The 19,115-nt window shown below is 51.3% G+C and overlaps 1 protein-coding gene across 1 annotated transcript in view; it reads right to left on the minus strand.

Annotated features, from left to right (window-relative positions):
* Positions 1-13,637: 13,637 nt before the first annotated feature.
* The window catches only part of APCDD1L (APC down-regulated 1 like), a 52,625-nt gene continuing 47,147 nt past the window's right edge, over positions 13,638-19,115 (minus strand). The window contains exon 4 of the mRNA XM_025470518.3: positions 13,638-16,134. Within this exon, the coding sequence (XP_025326303.1) occupies positions 15,379-16,134 (756 nt within the window). The 3' untranslated portion in view covers positions 13,638-15,378. The remainder of the gene's footprint in view (positions 16,135-19,115) is intronic.

Consider the following 19,115-nt stretch of genomic DNA (forward strand, 5'->3'; position numbering starts at 1 on the left):
CCTGGTTCTCAGCCACCTGCCTGGTGGTCGGTCTGCGTGGAGTGTGTGCACATGGAGGGCTGCCCAAGTAGAAGTTAGTCCTGGTACTGTCCATGTGGATCCAGGGACTTTGAGAACGGGGTGAAAAGACTGTGCCTTCTGCCATTAATTTTCTGTAAGTGGAGTACAGTCTGTCCAAGTGTGTGAGCTGTAGCGAACCAGTCTTCTTAGCTTCCAGCAGCTCATGGCCTCAAAAGGACCATGATTAGGAGGGTCTCAGACTGTTCCTGGGAGTGCAGCACAGTCCCATTTCCCTGGAGCAGGGCTCTGTAGACTTTTTCTCAGGGAGTGTGGCTGTGTGTTCCCATGGACTTTATTCACAAAAGCAGCTGGTAGGATTTGGCCTATGAGGCTGGAATTTGCCCGTGCGTGCACGGAGACGACTAAGTTCTTAAAAAGAGTGCCTCAGATATCTATTCTTTTCCAGGTCTTGGGAAGTGACTTAGCGTCTTATGTATTTGTAGGAGACGACATTCAGCTTCTCAGAAGATGTGGGCCTTTTGTTTGTAGCTGAAAATCAGAATTACAGATCCCCAGTTATCTTTCCAACTAATCCTCCTGTAAAATCTCTCTTTCCTTTAGAGATTATGATTTGGTGACGGCATCTTAATTTATGAAGCTTTTTTGGCTGAACAGAAGGGAGCTCCCCCGGGAGAGAAAGGAAGGTAATGGTGGGAAGGTTGGATATGATGTGAGTCATCCCGTGAGTAGAGTGTGTCAGGAGAGGGAGAGTGTGGCACAACCGCTGCTAAGGGTCGGGGGCCAGAACTTAAACCTGGGGAGGTCCGCACTTTTGAGTGTCTCTCCTGGAATGACAGAAGAGGAAGCATGAGAGAGTGAGGCAGAGGGTAGATGTGTAGTCCTCTCACGTGGCCTGGCGTGTTCCAAGAGGGGAAGAGTCACGTAGAATAAACTGGCGCGGCACGGGCAGGCCAGACTCCTGCCTGGTGCCTTGGGCGCTGCTTTGCAGCACCTCTGGGAGTGGTGCCTTTGTTTTAGAAACCTGCCACCGAGCCCACAAATACAAAAGAGATGTAAGCAATAACAATCCTGTAAATTTTTATTGATTGAGTTTTTAAATTGATAATTTAAGCTCTCTCCATACAATACAAAATACTTCTTAAAGACAGCAGGTCATATTATTTGTAGGTATGAGGACCCAGCTTTAATTTTTTTCCTTCGTCTAGATTTGCATGTTTTCCCTCTCTAGTCTTCTAAATTGCTGGCACCAGCAGTAATAAATACTGATAAAATCAAAATTGATTTTTACCAGTGGACAGTTTATGCCTAGAGAGATGGCTTATACCTACATAACACAGAAGGGGGGGAAATGAGGAACCTCCAGTGATCCGTGAAAACCTAAACGCTTTCAAACAAATCCCAGGAACAGAACTGCTATCCAAAGATATCAGTGCGGACTTGCAGGCTGTGTTGGGTCTGATATAACTGAATGCAGTGATAGCTCAGAGCTAAATAGCCTTTCAAATTAATTTGAAAACAAACTGTGTGTGTGTGTGTGTGTGTGTGTGTGTAGCATATGTACTATATGTAAGTAGCTTAACATTTTCCAAATGGTGCCTATATATTTTGCACACACAAATCTTTGTATTTGCAAACTCAAACCCATGCCAAAACACAGCTCCATTTGTCATCGTCAGCCCCTTCTGTAAACTAGACCATTTACAAGTTTCTGGGGATGGTTTGTGAAATTCTTGATTTGAACGAAAGATCCAAGGAGGGAGGTGGGACCCTGGGCGTCCCAGGTCCCCACCCAGCCCTCCTCAGGGGCAGGGGCCGCTGCGCCCCCTGCTGGCGGGCCGCTCCCCGAGGGCGGCCTCCCCCGGCCTGTCCCAGCGCCTCCGGCTAGAGGCATGCTTGCCGTTGAAGGGACCTGCTCTGAGGAAGTCCCTGAGAGCCGGGTGGGAGCTGCTACGGCCCCGACCAGTGCTGGAGCGGGGAGGCACCTCGGGCCTAGCCGCACCGCCCGCCCGGGGGCTCCCTCAGGCTCTCCCCGCCCCGCTGGGTGTGTGGAAGGCCGCTCTCTGTAACCTGCCTCGGACGGAGCTGCTTTGACAGGAACCTAGGGAAAGTTGCTGTTCCAGCCAGCGCTCCCTCTGCCCTGTGCAGAACATTTCCAGAACGTTCCCTCACCACAGCTGTGACCCGGGGGTGGGGAGCGGGGGGAGCTGGGGGCTCTGTGTTGCACGTGAGGAAATGAAGCTTCCGAGATGTTACGCTGAGCAGCTTTGCAGAGCCTCTCCCTGGGCACGAAGGCCGCCGTGAGGCTGGGATCGCTAAGGCACGGCCTGGAGCTCCGTGCCTCCCGCTCAGCGGAGCCGCGTGGAGGCTCCGGTGTGTGACTCCCACGGCCTCGGCCACTCGGACCGTTTGTACCCTCATCAGAGATGTTGCCCTTCATCCCTCATGCGGTCACTCTCAAGAAGAAGTAGAACCCAGACTCGTGCCGAGATGCTTTTCTAATTTCTTTTTGAAACTAAACACACTTCAGACTGAGGAAAATGTGCGTTTTCCCTTTTCTGGTTGCCTGAAGATCTCCGCTGATGCTCGCGGGGAGTGAATCTGGGGGCCGTAGCAAGGAAACACGCCAGTCTGTCTCAGGGAGGCAGGGAAGGAGGCTTTCCACGGGGCTTTCCAGAACCTGTAAATTAAACGTGAAGCGGAGGGCAGTTCATGAGAATAGGTATCACAGAAGAGGCCTGCCGAGTTCAAGGGCGGCCGGCTGCTCGGCTCAGCCCTCGCCCCGAGTTGGCGCCACGCTTCTCTGGCTAATCCTGGAAGGGCACAAGTCACAGCAGACCCTGGTGGGGAGCAGCAGCCAACGGGCCTCCAGCCAGACTCCTGAACCACAGCCCATGGGCTCGACCCCCCAGGATGTCACCTGGGGTGCCCGAGCCGCCCCCCCTCCCCGCCAGCCCCTGGCAGGGGATCCGGACCTCCGTCTGTGGGGTGTTAGCCACGTCATCTAGGCCACTGAAAAGGTTCTTTTTACTTACGTTCATCACAGGGGTATTTTGGAAAATTCAGAAGACTGGAACACACATGAACGGTTGTGTGTAATAGTTACAAGTGAAACCCGAGGAGGTAGATGAGAGGTTGTCTCGAGTAATATAATTACTTTGGATTTTTTTCCTAATGGAATTAATTCATTAGAAAATAATCTGCATCGACTCCGTAGAGGAAGAAAAAGCTAGCAACAAAAACATAGCTATTACCTAACTTGCCGTAGATATTTGCAATCATGATACCTTGGAATGTTGCCACAATATGGATTGCTTTGATTAAAAGATGTCAGTTGAATAAAACAGTACCATGGGATAATAGTTTGCTGCTGCTAGATAAATGCTAATGTTTATTTTTAAACCAGGAAACATTGATCCTGTGACAATGCCCTATTAGAATTACTTTATTATACCACAGGGTTGATGTATATTTAATCATTCGGCTAATGGACACGGGCGCAGGACGGCCCGTGTGCTCGCTGCAGTCCCTCGAGTGCCACCCGAGGGGCCCGGTCACTCCGGCCCTGCGCCACCGCCGCCGGCCCGAGCGAAATAGGTCACCGTTCACCCTGTTTCCCTTCAGAACATGCCAACCAGGGTAGACAAGCCCAGTAGCTCGACACGGTTTCACTAAGGCGTAGCGCAGACGATGCATACATAGCTTTTTGTGACTTAAAACAATGACAGATTAGCATGCATGTTTCTCACGTCGACTCGATGGTTTTCCACGCGACACGAAAAGGTCTGGTTCTCTCTCTGAACCGGAAGCCGGCATTCCCATCTTCCTTTTGTACTTCAGGGTTCAGCTGTGACCCTCCGCCGCGGCATTCGTTTCAAACGAGGTTTTTCCATGGACTCTTCTACTTGGATTCAGAGGTCAGAATTTATTGTCTGTAATACTGAGACCATGTGTACAAGCCCCGCTTGCCTTCAGCATTCATGCGTTTAGCACACATTTATTGGTTTACCTTCTGTAGGTTAGGTGCTGGAGGAGATGCTGAGGAATTAATCAACGGGAGCGATTTGTTTTTGTGCTTTTCATTCGTAAGCAACCTCAGTAAAGTGATTCGAGCTTCTATGTAGAGAGCAGACTGCAGAGTACATTTGGTTCTCATTTCTGCTGCTAGCATTTCCTTTTTTAAGAATTTATAAACTGCTGCCATTTGGAACTTCCTATAAGAAACTCTGAATGATCTATTTAAATGTTCCCTTTACCTCTTCTCTCCTTTGTGAGTAAAGAAGTCATTTCAGCGGTGCACGCGGTCCCCCCCCTCTGCTTTACAGCTTTCTCCCTGTCTTGGAGGGAAAAAAAATCTCTGCAGTTTGCGGTGTGTGTTTTTATTCTGACTCCAATGTACACTAACATTTTGGGGATCGAGTATTTTAAGAGATGTCTTAGAATGCTTTCATTTTCATAATTTTTCTTTTCTGTATTTTAAGTTGTATTTCCTGTTTTGACAGAGAATTCATTTAAAAAGTTGGTACAGGAAAGGACTCTACCATCATACGTTCTGGTTATCTGATATGTAATAAATTCATGGTTTTATGGCTGACTTTACATTTCCCGGAGGGAAGGAGATGTATTTCTGCAGTGTCCAGATCGAAAGAGCCATTCACAACGTGTTCTCACATGTTCTGTGTCGGCCTGATGAAACCTGCCCTACCGAGGCATAAACTTTTGTACTAGCTGTCTCCGTATTATGTTCAATAAATTCTGTGCTCTGAATATATTTAAAGGATGCTTCAGTGTAAAATTATTTTGAATGGATGGCTTAAGAGCATTTGGATATGCTTTAGAGAACACACTAGGGCCCATCGCTTTTCCTCCACCACTGACTCTTAGGAACATAAAATCAGTTTAAGATGAAAAATCATAGATATCTTGTGTGACGGAAACAGACTTAAGGGATGACTTAGGTCAACTTCCTCATTTTACTGATGAGCGAACTTTGGCGCAGAGAGCCTCAGCGTGGGAACAGGCCCGCGTTCCTGGACTTCCTGGGGGGTGGGGTGGGGAGGGTTTGTGGTTGATGTAGGGAGTGCTAGCTGGTGTAGACTGCTTCCAAGTCTGCAAGGTGGGGCGCCTCTAAGAAACGGTGGACAGCTCTCCACCTGAACAGTGTTCCCTTTTTAAACGTTAATGGCCGCATTTTTACCTCCTTTGGAAAAGTAATACCTGCGAACCTTAAGACTTGACACCAGTCCAAAAGACAGCACGACGATCCCCCCACCCCACCCCCAGGCCCAAGCCCACTGCCCTTCTCCAGAGACTCCTGGACTTCCCATTTCCTGTTTGCCTCTTTCCGGAGATCCTCTCTGCGCGATCCTACTCCGAGCACACACAGCCCCATGTTTTCTTACAGATGGGAGCACACACTACCCGCCCCCCTCATGCGTGATTTTTGACTTTGTAATATGTCGGAGACCATGTCCACACGCCTTTTCTTAATGGCTCTGTGGTTCTCCCGATGTGCGGTGGTTCACTAGCCAGCCCTCTGTAGGGTGCACTTCCCTCGCCTCTAGTCCTGCTGCCACGGACACAGCTGCAGCAGTGCCCCTGTACACGAGCAGGAACAAGAGGGCACGGTTCCTAGAGGAGACGTGGTTGAGTCAAAGGGTGCCGCATTTGACATTTTGTCCCGAGCCTGCCACACCGTCGTCCACAGAGGACATGCCAGCTCCTGTCCCAGCGCGGCCTGCCACCCTGCTCTGCTAGCGTGTTGCCATGTCTGATTTTATTTCTTTGCTCATCTGGAAAGGGCGCAGATTCTTAGGTTCCATGTCCTTGCATGACTTTGAGCGGCTTCTCCACGTAAAGGTTGTTTGAACCCACTCGAGAAGATCTGGAATGATGGACGTTCAAAGGAAGGGAATTACCGCGTCCAGGGCCGGTGCTAGGACAGCAGAAGTGGACTCTACAGGGGGACATTCATGAGTGTGGAAATAGGAGGGGACGGTATTGTTCTCCTGGGGAAATCGCGTGCTGCAGGGGGTGTGGAGATGGGTGGAGCAGGGCGAGATATTGCCAACCCATCAAGCTCTCGTTCCTGCCTTCTAGCCTGTCCCGATGGCGATAGTGGAGATGAGCATGTCCTCTTGCTTCCCAGGGTCCCTCTCACAGGGGGGCACAAATGAGGCACATTTCAGTGTCCTCGACCATGGGGAGTTCTGGGAGAAGGACTGGAAATGGTGGTCATCCTTGCAGCTCTGAGGTCGAGGTGTTTTTTAATCAATAATCGAAGGAGCTGCGTTGGCATTATCTCTCATGAGTGCCTCAAGAAGACAAATCTACCGCCTGGGAGGTTGCCAGGGTTCTGTGATGGAGGAGAGCCCCCCTCCACCCCAAAACACCCCCTGCCCCATCCGAAGCTGCTTTCCCTTGTCCAAGCAGGACTTCTGTTTCTGTCTTCTTAGCAATGCTCGGCCACTAAAATCACTTCAAAGGAAAAAAAAAAAAGTAAAAGTTTGGAGAAACACAGAATTAGTGTTATGGACTTTTTGAAAAATGTACCTTTATGCTACTTCAAAAATGTTAGGAAAATGTGTATGGGAGGCAGGAGGCTTTTTAAAGTCAAGCCAAGACCCATTGTCGTATTTCAACCCCCGCCTCGCAGTCACATTTCCAGTCCTAAATGTGACTCCAAAGCGCAGAATGTATTTTCCGTTCGTAATGATAAAACCATCAAAAGGAAAAAAAAAAAAAAAAAAAAAAAAACCATCAAAAGGTATCCATCCAGCCGCTGCGCGGGGAGGGCCCAGCAGCTCACGGCGGGTGCTCTGGCTATTTTCCCCCGTTCCCCTCAATCTTAGGCCCTGAGGGTGGGTCTTATTTGTACAGACTCAACTGCTACATTGAGCACCCCGGGGTGCCCGCTCAGGGGCACCCTCCCTGCTCCACCACCCCTGGCCCCCGAAGTGTTTGGACCCTTTCTTGCCGTAATCTGTCCTTACTGGACTGAAAGCAATTGGATGGGGAAGTTCTAGGTTTTGTTGTTGGATTTGGTTTTGCAGTGTTTTTTGGTTTAATTCCAGATAGTTAACATGCAGTGTTATTTAAAGATGTTTTATATATATATATTTAAAGATGTTTATATATATATATATATATATATATATATATATATATATATATAAAGATACTATTCATGTGTTTGAGAGAGAATGAGAGACAGAGATAGAGCATGAGCAGGGAGGAGAGGGAGAAGCAGGCTCCCCACTGAGCAGGGAGCCTGACACAGGGCTCGATCCCAGGATCCCGAGGTCACGACCTGAGCCGAAGGCAGACGCTTAACGCCCCCCGCCCCGAGCCACCCAGACACCCTCAGTGTTCTATTCGTTTCAAGTACATGATGCGGTGACTCAGCCCTTGCACACATCACCCGGCGCTCATCACGACAGGTGCCCTCCTTCATCCTCATCACCTCTTCCCCCAGCCCCCACCCCCCTCCCCTCTGGTGACCAGCAGTGTGTCCTCTGTTGTTAAGAGTCTGTTTCTTGGGTTTCCTCTCCCCACCCTCCACCCCGCCTTTGCTAATTTGTTTCTTAAATTCCACATAGTAGCAAAACCATATGGCATTTGTCTTTCTCTGACTGCCTTATTTTGCTTAGCATGATACTCTGGCTCCATCTGTGTCACTGTAAATGGCAAGATTTCATTCTTTTTTGTGGCCAAGTAATGTTCCCTCGTGTATAGAGACCACATCTTCTTTATCCACTCATCCATGGATGGACACTTGGGCTGTGTTCATAATTTGGCTACTGTACATAATGCTGCTGTAAACCTTGGGGTGCACGTATCCCTCTGAATTAATGTTTTTGTATTCCTTGGGTCAATCCCCAGTAGTGGAATTACCGGATCATACATTAATTCTACTTTCAGTTTTCTGAGGAGCCTCCATGCTGTTCTCCACAGTGGCTGCTCCAGTGCGCAAATCCCACCAGCAGTGCAGGAGAGATCCTTTTTCTCCACTTCCTTGCCAACACCTGTTGTATCTTGTGTTGAATTTAGCCCTTCTGACCAGCATGGGGCAGTTATCACTTTGTGGTTTTGATTTGCATTTTCCTGGTGATGAGTGATGTGGAGCATCCTTTCATGTGTCGTGTGTTTTGCAGTATTTTGTAACTGTACCTCCCACCAGAGCACCTCATTGGCATAAATGCAAAGTATTTCTAATAATGAAAACCAGCAGACCCACATGGCCTTGTGCTTCCACTTCCTATAGGCAGCCACTTAGCACTTTCTGTCTTCTGGTATTAACATCTGTATTTCTCAATCATGTGGTATATTACTTTTTCTTGAGTTTTCACTTCGAGGTTTTATCTATTGATTTCCTTCTAAGGAAGGTGAGGAGTTAACTCCAGTAACCTTTGTCTGAAGCATAGTGTCATGCTTCCCCTCCCTTCCATGGTGTCATGTCACAATTTTTGGCTATGTCAGTATCCTTTTGCTTGATGAAGACTTAGATATTGTTCACCGCAAAGTATTATCTGTTCTGTGATTATATTTCCCTCTTATACATCACCCTTCCCCTCTCCCCTGCTTAGTTTCTTATATATCTCCAATTAACTCAGCCCCGGACTCTGACAGAAGCACGACAGCATTCACCCATTCCGTAACTCTCTGATTCTTACGTATTTTCTCAGGAGGAGTCCCTCCTGGAGCTCTCCGTTCTCTTGCTCCTCTCTGGACTGATTGGTCTCCAGACCTGCTGCACGGCTCTAGTCCCAGGAAAGCCCTTCCTTTGCCATCATCTGGGGGAAACTCCCTTTCTTCTCTTCTAGGTTGATCTCCTGTTTTCTGGATCTCTGGCTTCCTCTTTCTTGTTTTTATCTCCTCACTGTGGTGGAGTATATCCTTAAGCCAGTTTCAGAGAAAGGAGTATGTGGGAGGTAACTTTTCTGAGAACTTCATGTATCTGAACACGTTCCATTCTGCCCTCCCACTCAATTGATAGTTGTACTAGGTATAAAAATCAAGGTTGGAAATCACGCTGAGGATTTGGGGGAACACTGTTTACTGATTGCCAGTTTCCTAAGGCCAATAAGAAGTCTGCTACCATTAACTGGTGATCCTTTTTTTTTTTTAAGATTTTATTTATTCATGAGAGACACACAGTGAGAGGCAGACACAGGCAGAGGGAAAAGCAGGCTCCATGCAAGGAGCCCGACACAGAACTCAATCCCAGGACCCCAGGACCACGCCCTGGGCTGAAGGCAGGCACCAATCCACTGAGCCACCCAGGGATCCCCTCTTTTTTAAATTTAATTTCTGGAGAGATTCTTCAACTTTAATTTCTAACTTTCTCTTGATTTGTCTGCCATCATTTTCATAATTTTCAATAATTCTTTCTAATTACTATTATTTGTTTATAACAATCTACTCTTGCTTGATGTATATATTCTTTTCACTGAGGATATTCTAATTCTTTTTTTTTTTTTTTTTTTTTTTTTTTTTTTAAATTTTTTTTTTTTTAATTTATTTATGATAGGCACACAGTGAGAGAGAGAGGCAGAGACATAGGCAGAGGGAGAAGCAGGCTCCATGCACCGGGAGCCCGACGTGGGACTCGATCCCGGGTCTCCAGGATCACGCCCTGGGCCAAAGGCAGGCGCTAAACCGCTGCGCCACCCAGGGATCCCTCTAATTCTTTTTTTGTTCTTGTTCTGTACAGAAGAGGAACTGAAAAATGGCAATGGTCTTTAAAAGGTTAGCATTGTTTTCACCGAGGGCCATATAGTTCTTTTTGTTATCATCCTGCCTCCAGATAAGGAGGCATTATCTTCTTCTTACCAGTCACTTTGAATGTTTTTTTAAGTGTATTGATTTATTTTTAAGTAATCTCTACACCCAACATGGGACTCTTACTTGTCACTTTTTGTCTTTTCATTTTGGAGGCTTTCTTTAAATGGCTGGTGATCCTTGACTGTCCTTTAATGTATTTATGACTGAAGCACTAAAGAGCTGGTGGGAAGTGGCATCTGTGTAGGTGGGATTTGCTGAATGGTGGGTTTCCAGGCAAGCTAACTGGGTAGGGACCTCACAGATACCTCCCCAGGGAAATTCCAGGTGTCAGCATCTGTAGTTGATTTAATGTGGGCTCATTGCTCTGGAATCTTCCCATCTCCTTCCTGGCAGCAGAAGCCTGGCCACTATCTCTCAAGGAGAAGAAGCCTGTGTAACCCAGTTGTTTCATGGGTAGAGTTTTATTTGCTACCTAGATTTTTAGCATGACATCTTGCCCTGGGTGGTCTCCAAGTCCAAATATCCTGATTGCCCGTCTGGTTTCATGCAAGGGTCAGGAAGAGGATCTGGAGGTAAAACTCCTTTGTAGATTTTCACATAATCCTGTTTTCAGTCCTCATGCTCTCCCACCTCCAGGGTTCCTTAGACCACCACTTCCTAAGCCTTTGGGGGCTTGCCTCTGACCCTTCTGCTACTAATCCAGCCTGACAGCACCTTTCTCTCCACTGTCACCTGCTGTCAGTGTGTCACCTGTCAGCCCCCCAGAGGTTTGCTACCATCTTTTATTGACTCTTCTCCTTTTCTGTGTATCCATGTGACCTTGTGCCTGTTTTTTCTTTTTCCATGATTTACTGGGGACTTCAGAAGGAAGTAGATGTGAAAGTGTGTGTTCCACTTGGCCCATATTGGGTAGTCAGTCCATAACATGTAGTTCTTAATAAACTGACAGTTGGGGACACCTGCCTTTGACTCAGGTTGTGATCCTGGGGTCCTGGGATCGAGTCCTGCATCAGGCTCCCTGCAGGAAGCCTGTTTCTCCCTCTGCCTATGTCTCTGCCTCTCTCTCTGTGTGTCTCTCATGAATAAATAAAATATAAAAATCTTAAAAAAAATAAACTGCAGTTTATTTTAATAGCAGTAATGACCAAAAAGTAAGGTTTTTTTGTTAATTATTTTCCTCTCAAGGAGTTAAAAAAATACCAAATATAGGAGTGAGAGTAGTAGGTTGTTAATTAATAACCCCTAGGAAGTAAATACGACTTCACTGGAAGAAGACCCATCCTCACTGAGATTTTTGTTTAAAGCTATTCCCCTTGGAATTCGACATTGCTTCTTCTTGAGTCTCTTACCAGGCATGGCCTTTCCAGGTGGTTCAGCCTGTTTCCCTGGTGAGGAAACTGAAGCTGGGGGCTCCACAGCTAAGGATGGGAAGTCATAGGTGCCTGCATGATGCTAAGCGGTTTCCCTGTCTCGGTGACCTCTGTACGCATGAGACCTGATGGGGCCCCCAGGGGGTCTTGCCTACATCATGCCATGTGGCCTTCTGCTCGGGGACCGCAGTTGGTCCCAATACCCTTCCTAGGAAGAGCCTGGGCAGGAGACAATGGAGTTCTTCAAGCTCACAGTTCTGGGGTCTGCTCTGCCCATCTTATTAAAATAATAATAATAATAAAAAGCAACATCAAAATTCCAAGCCAGGTTTGGAGTACGTGGCTGTCCTCTGGCTGCCGGGGTTCCAAGCCTGCATCAGTACTCAGAGTGTTTATTTGTTCAGCTGGTGTTTGCTGTGCTCCTACTGTGTGCCAGGCGCCCTGCACACACGGGCGTGGTGAGGACAAGACGGACAAGGGCCTGCCATCAGGGGACTCATGGAGGCCAGGGGCCGACAAAGAAATAAGGAGGTGAGGCCAAGGGTCCTTATGGTGACCTGTGCAGGCTCAGGTGCTGGAACATTCCAAGCAGAAGGAGGGACAAAGACAAAACCCTGACAGGTGCGGCCCAGGTGAGCACCCACGTAGTGGGGTGCGTGTGAAGAGGACCGGCATCCAGCCTCCCAGGGCCATCGGGAGCAGGTTGGAGCAGGTTGGAGGGGGCTTGCCCGAGCCCAGCCCCAGCTCCCCAGGGAGCAGAAGCAGCCCCCCACCCTCCCGGGCCCCCCCATGGCCCTGCTGCGCCTCCCTCCCTCCTCTGCGTCAGGAGCCTCGGTTCCCGGCCTGTCCCCTCCCGCCCCCCTCACGCCTGAGTCACCGCAGTCCCCAGAGAGCGGCCTGAGTGCAGCAGAGCCCGCGTCACTGGGAGCTGCTCTTTCTCAGGCCCGTAGCTCCGCTGGGAGATTAAACACATTCGCTTAGAAAAAGCAAAGAAATAGCTTCTTTTGATAACCAGCATCTGTTAGTTAATGGGCCTCTGAGAGCTGTATACAATTTAAACTTTTTATTAAAAAAAAAAAAAGGCTCATTTACTCTCCTGGGAGCCTGCGCTATGAAATTATAAACTGCATGGGTTTTTTTTCCCCCCTTTTAAACGTGACTGAACATAGAATGGAGAACATTAATTTTGTTTTGTTTTGTTTTGAACTAGAACTATGGGTTTTACTTTCCCCTCTGTTGATTAAAGCTACCTTGGGTTTTACGTGGAGGGTGGTGCAAGGGACAGTCAGGGGCCAGAAGACGTGTCGTGGCTTCCCACGTGGCCCCTCCGCCCCCCAGGCCCCCGGACAACCCCTTCTTCTTTCAGCCCGGGAGCAAAGGGCTTGTGGTCCTTTCTCCAGCCGTGGCCCTTTGTCAGCATCCACTGCTCCTGGGAGGAGGGCACCTGGGTCCAGCCCGGGGGACTCTAAATAGCAGTGGCTCATGCTGTGCCCACAAGGCAGCTCTGCGTCACTTTCCCCAAATACAGTCAAGGAATTCCACTGTTACCTATGAGGGGTCTGGGGCCCCAGAAACACCCCAAGACAGATGTTCAGGCCTCGGGTTCTGGGGCCCAGGTGCTGGTGGTCTTGGGCAATGCCCTTTGTCCTCTCTGAGTCTTTAGCATCCTCAGGAGCAAGATGCAGAGTCACAGCTCTCACCTCCCGTGTCCCCTGCCCCCCAGTGAGAGATTGCTGTGCCTGGCATGAGCCAGGGGCCCCGTCACAGGTCTCGGTGTGAGGACGGACTGGCATCGTAAACACGTGTTACTTGCCTGTACTTACTGAGGTGCTGGTGTGCGCGTGCCCTGCTGGAAAGGACTGTCGAGGCCAGCTCGGGCCTTCCTTGTTCCGTGGAGCTTATAGTTGTGGTGCAGGAGGCAGAGCATATGCGTGAATGGATGGTCGTTTCCGACAGTGTGATCAGTGAGCATTCTAAAGAAGAGACAGCAGGATGGAAGGGATGGATGGATAGAAGGACAGAAGGGGAAGGGGGGCTGCTGTTTGGGGTTGCAGGTAGTTGGCCTCCCCAAGTGGGTGACATCTGGTCTGAGACTTGAAAAGGCCAAGCTCCTGAGGATCCAGGGGAAGAGTAGCAGCAGTGACATGTGCAAAGGCCCTGAGGTAGGAAACAGGTTGTTATGGACAAGAAACAGAAGGAAGGCTGATGCAGCGAGGGTGTGGGAGGTGCAGCTGGCCCTTGCAGACATCAGTGACCGAGGAGTAGGCATTTTATTCCGAGTATACTGGAAGCTCTGGGAGAGTTTGTAACAGGGCAGGGCAGTTGCCTGAACCGAAGGGGCATAACAGACAGCCGGGGTTTACCTCCACTGGTTTTATTCTCTTTCACACATTCCCTGGAAGACACTTCACTTCCTTTCTTTAGAACCATAATCCCCTTGGTTGACTTTAATAACCGGCGAGAACATTTTTCAGGCTGTTTAATTTTATTAAAAGATTCAAATTTGATGACAAATGGTGTCATGGTTGCCTCGAGCCTCGGATACAAGACTTGCTCAGCCATGGACACATTATCGCCACCCACCCTCATCCCCACCAGCAACTGTACCCCCCACCCTGGTGCAGCCTGAGACTGTAAATAATCTAATTATTTTTTTGTACTTTGGTAAATATGCCAGGAACACTCATTGCTCTCTGAGACCTACCGAGAATATTAACTTGGTGGGTTTTTTTTTTTTTTCTTTTAAGAACGCTGGGTGGATAAGTGAGAGCAATTTCAGCGGGCTGATGGAACCCCACCAATCTAACAGGGGACACAGGGCTCCCCTCTGAAAGCATCGTTAGCCTCGATTGTTGTATTGTTGTTCGAGATCTGTGATAAGAGCCCGAGATAGGAATCGGCGGAGGCAGGAGGGGGGCGGATCCCAGCCCCAGAGTCCCCGAAACCCTGGAGCCACCAGGATGCCAGTAAATTTCGCAGTGTTACGTGTGAGGCCCCAGGAATGCAGGCGGGGGCCCTGCAGAGGCGCAGCCTGTCCCCACCTTGATGGCAGCCCCCTCTGAGCGGAGGGGACACCGGCACGTGAGCATCGGGGCCAGCCGACGTTGCCCGGGGGCCCGGCGACCCCGACCTCTCCCTAGGATGGTCCCAAAGACCCATTCGGAGGTCTCTCTCCCTCCTTGTCAGTTAAGCGCAGGGAATCTTGAAAACAGAGGATGCCTGTACGGGGCTAATTACAGAGCACCTTAGTGTCGCCGCTGTCATTAGTATTAATTACTTTCCAAAGGCTGGAAACGCCGCGCTCCTCCAAAGACCTGCCCGCAGCAGCCGGCGCCGCGCAGCGCTCTCCTGGGCCCCGCGCGGCCTCCTCGGTCGGGCCGGGAGGGCTGCTCCAGCCGCGCCACGTAGACGGCTTGAGGCCCGACTCCCGACGCGGAGGCAAGTGCACACAAACGCCCGCAGCCAAAACTCAAGAAAGCTGAGTTGCCCCTGAAGAGACCAGCCCTCTCCCAGAAAGCCGCCAAGTACCGAAAGCCCGGAGCAGCATCTTTAATTCATGGCTCTGGTTCGAGTTTGTGTTGCTAAATTCGAATTAATAATCTTTAAACAAGGATCCACAGGCTCAGCAGAGCGGCGGCAGCACCCGCGCAGAGAGCCTCGCTCCCGCGCCCCCGAACGCCAAGGTCGGGCGGGAGAGGGGCTGCTGCCCTCCAGCCCCGGGGACCCCGCCAAGCACCTGACGCTGCCGCGCCCGGGTTCGTGCTCGACACTCGAGTTGAATTAGCGGGCCGCGCCGTGGGCTCCGCAGGTGCCACGGGCTCAGGGACTGCGGGTTCAGGGGCTGCGGGCTCCGCAGGTGCCACGGGCTCAGGGACTGCGGGCTCTGCAGGTGCCACGGGCTCAGGGGCTGCGGGTTCAGGGGCTGCGGGCTCCGCAGGTGCTGCGGGCTTCGCAGGTGTCGCAGGCTTCACAGGTGCCACAGGCTTGCAGGTGCCACGGGCTTCGCAGGTGCCTCGGGCTTCGCAGGTGCCACGGGCTCAGCGGCTGAGACCCCCGAGAGCCCCGGCGGGCAACGGCAGGGCCACGTGACTGTCGGCAGAGCAGCGGGAAGACAGGCCCTTCGGCGGACACGTGGAGGAGTCTGTGCCCGGGGGGAGTCCACCAGGGTGGCGAGTGTCCGGGGGCGGCCTAGAGGTCAAGGCCAATTTCATAGGCACGTGAGGAAGGCCAGCCCCAGCGCGAGGGGCAGGACGGGGAGAGCCCAGGGCCCCCCACCACGGAGGGGCTTCTGCGGAGGCCCGTGTCGCGGGACCCCAGGCACCCCCTGGGCCATTCTGTCGCAGAGCACCAGGGGCGCCTGGTAGGACGTGGGACGCCTCTCCGGGGTGTCGGGACTTGACCCGTCCGTGGGCCTCTGTCCGATGAAGAGCAGGCTTTGCCCGAGGGGGTCTAGCTCCATCCTGAAGAGCTCGTACTCCACGTGGGGGAGCCTGATGCCCAGCGGCAGGCACCCATTGGTGGCTGTGACGTCCCGCTCGGTTCCCAGGGACCAGGCCCCCGGGCCCCCGCAGCTGCTCGGTTCGGAGAAGTTGAGCATGGCCGTGGTGACCTGGTCCATGGGAGTCACTCGGGCCCGCGTGACCTGAAACACGAGTTCGGTGCCGCCGAGGACCTTGCGGGACGGCGTGCCCCTGGTGTAGCGGCCCGCGGCGTAGACCGTGAAGGTGGGCTGGTGGCAGGCGGGGTCTGAGAAGTGGCGGTAATATCCCTCCCAGGAGCGGTTGTGCCCGTGGAAGGTGAAGAGCCTGGTGAGGAACAGCACAGCGGGGCGCACCTCGCACCCGGGGCTGACCCACCGGCCGCCCAGGCGCAGGGGCAGGGCCGCCTGGGGGGGCAGCACGGGCGGGTGGTGCTCGTCGGAGCGCGCGATGAGGCTGCACGCTGGGCAGGGCCGGGCGTGGTGCTGGCACAAGACAAACAGAACAGTCAGTGCCCGACGTGGAGGAGGCGTCAGGGTGCAGCCCGGGGAGGCGGGGGTGTCGTGGGGTCCCGCCCGCGGGTCACTCCCTGCCTCCCGCCCCCACGGCCACTTTGCTTTCCTCGGATCTCACTAAGCTCCTCCTTCTGGGCCTCCGCACCTGCCATCCCTCTACCTGGAACTGACCCCGGATGTCTCCTGGCAGGCTGCTTCCGATCCCAGCTCAGCGAGGCCTTAGTGAGAACTTTCCAGATCATAGACCTGCCACTTCCTATGGCCTCTTCCCTCCACCCTCCCCCTGTGCTGGACGGTAGGCCCTGTGGCTACTCCAGCCCCGGGGCCTCGTGCGGTGCCTGGCTCACAGCGGCCACACACTGACTGGCTGAACAGGGACGGATGGATGAAGGAGAGATGGAGGCGCCTTATGCCCTGGGCCTTGCAGGTGGCCTTTCCACACGCATCCTGCTTGGTCCTGAGATGCAGCCTTTCCAAGTCGTCACCTTTCTCCTGACCCACCGTTACTCCCCCTGCTCCGTACCCCTCACTTTTAGGAGCCTTCTAAGTGCCAGGCATCATGCTCAGCCCTGCTCGGGCAACTGTCATATGTTCTGGCTGAAGACGCTGGAACACGGTGGGCCGGGTGGCCTGCCATGGTCTCCAGCCTGGAAGTGGAGGAGACGGGCTGGAACCTCTGGCGCCTCTTCCCCATCCCTTCCATACTGGAAACTTCACTGTCCTCACAGCAGTGCCGTCTCCACCTTGGGGTGGACAAGAGAGGCTCTTGTAGCTTCAAGAACCTCCCTGGGTAAATGAGCATCTTTCCCTCCCCGCCTTGGAAAGTGCGTGCGCCGACACGGATGAGGCCCATTAATGTAATCGTGCCCCTGGCGCCCACTGCGGAGCGTCTGCACTAGTGGATAGTGGAGGAGAGATGTAGCCCAGAGATGTTCATTCTAGTGTTATTTATCATAGAGGAAACCAGCCACCCTCTCGAGTGGCAGCCACAGCCACGGCCCTCAGCTGTCCCAGGCCGTGCATTTGCTTTGCTCTCTCTTTGGCCTCATTTACAGTTGTCCCTGCTTCACAGAGGCGCAGAGCTGGGCTTACAGTAAAACACGTCAGCAGGGAACAGGTGCCAAGCCAAAGTGCGTGGGAGTAGTCAGTCTGCATTTTGGAGGGAAAAGGCTCAGCAGAGGCCAAACAGGAACCAGAGAGACACATCCTGGTGCGTTTTTGTTTTTTTTGTTTTTGTTTTTGTTTCGTTTTGTTTTGTTTTTTTGGTTGTTGGGGTTTTTTGATTTTTTGTTTCTGTATTTGTTTTTGTTTTGTGCTTTGAAAGAGACCTGTTGGCCAGAATTTAGTCCAGAGCATCGTTCTGAAAGGTGAATGTCCTGGAAACAACCACTTGTCAAAGCAAGGTTGACGTGGGAACTTAGCAGACATCCCCTGCTCTTGCCATCTCAGGCCAGGGGTGCGGGCTGGACGGGCAAGGGGGAAAGAGGTGAATTTGGAGGGCCTGGCTGGGAAATCAGCTTTTTTTTTTTTTCCCCCCAAAAAAACAAAAGATTTCCACAGATGGCTGCCGAGTGAGTTTCATGCCAAACAAGTGGCATTCGGGAGTCCTCCTTTAGAAAGAAACTCTAGGACGATTAAGAAACAGTTTGCCTTTTCTTTTTCTTTTTCAGATTGCCGCATTTTCAGCTTATTATTTGTATTCTATGATGAACCTAAACTTGACTTGATTTCCATAATACAGAAGACTATATTATTTTTGGTTTGGGAGATTTTGACTCGAGGACAGAGTCGAAGGCACTTTGAAATGCTGGTAAATGGCTGCAAAAGCGTAATGGGAAGAAATGAGCCGGCTGGGTAGTTAGCTGGAGTGCCGGTAATTGGAACGCTGGCTGATAAGAGTCTAATTTAGGCATTTTAACCCACATTCCCACTGTTGTCGCACTGATGTGTATTGACAGGGCGTAATGCATTACATCAAAATAACACCAGGCCTGTCCTCCCCGATTCCTCCTGCAAACGAGAGATCTTCTGCAGGCAGGACACTTGGGATACCGGCTGGTAATTCGGGGCAAGTGGTTTTCTGCATAACAGAAACAAATTGAGAGCTAGTGAGCCCTTCAGGTGAGAGATGAGAGAGACCAGGCATCTTCTTTCCTGATGCATTCGGAGGGGATGAAAGATGAAAACCCTTCCTGGCATCATTCTGCAGAGGTTTCGGGGTTGCACGTGTTAACAAGGCCCCAGCCAGCAGAATTCACACTTGTGCGGAAGCCAAACTCTCACTGGTTCAAACCTGTTACATAAAGTTATTTCTCAAACAGCACATAACAGTTTCTAATTAACCCCCAGAGGTGACACCAGGCTTAGATGATTTCGGTCGAGTGTTGGCTGATTGATTAGGATTCTACATCCAGGCAATGAATTTGGGGATCAAATTGGTTTTAAATTAACTTCTAAAAATGTTCATGTTTACCATCTGGTTTGGGTCATGGGCGAGGCCCGGGCCCCAGAGAGCATAAGGTAACGACTAATTCGTTACTTGGGGGTTTATCTGCAGCATTTTCTTCTTTGAAATTCTCTCTCTCTCTCCCTCTCTGTCTCTCTTTCCTCCCTCCCTCTCTCTCTCTCTCTCTTTCCCCCAAGGAGGGGGCAGTTGCTGAGCAGATATTTAATTTAATGTCTGTACATCTGGCACTGCTCATCTACGCGCACATTCCTGTTCTGCTTCTCAATCACTGTGCAGGTTGCATTGGCCACGCTGGCTGGGCAGGCAGCAGGAGGGCAGGAGTCTGCGGCCCCACAGCCCTGCCTGGGGAGACATGAAAATTGTCATCCTCTGCGCCCCCGGGGGTCCATCCTCTCCGTGTTCAGAGCAGTTTGCCCTCCTAATGAGGTGGTGGGCGCCGGTAATCACCCCGCTGCCAGGGCCTTCTTGTCTTTAAGTAGGATTA

The sequence above is a fragment of the Canis lupus genome, chromosome 24, assembly GCF_003254725.2.
Source record: "Canis lupus dingo isolate Sandy chromosome 24, ASM325472v2, whole genome shotgun sequence".
Classification (NCBI taxonomy): Eukaryota; Metazoa; Chordata; class Mammalia; order Carnivora; family Canidae; genus Canis; species Canis lupus.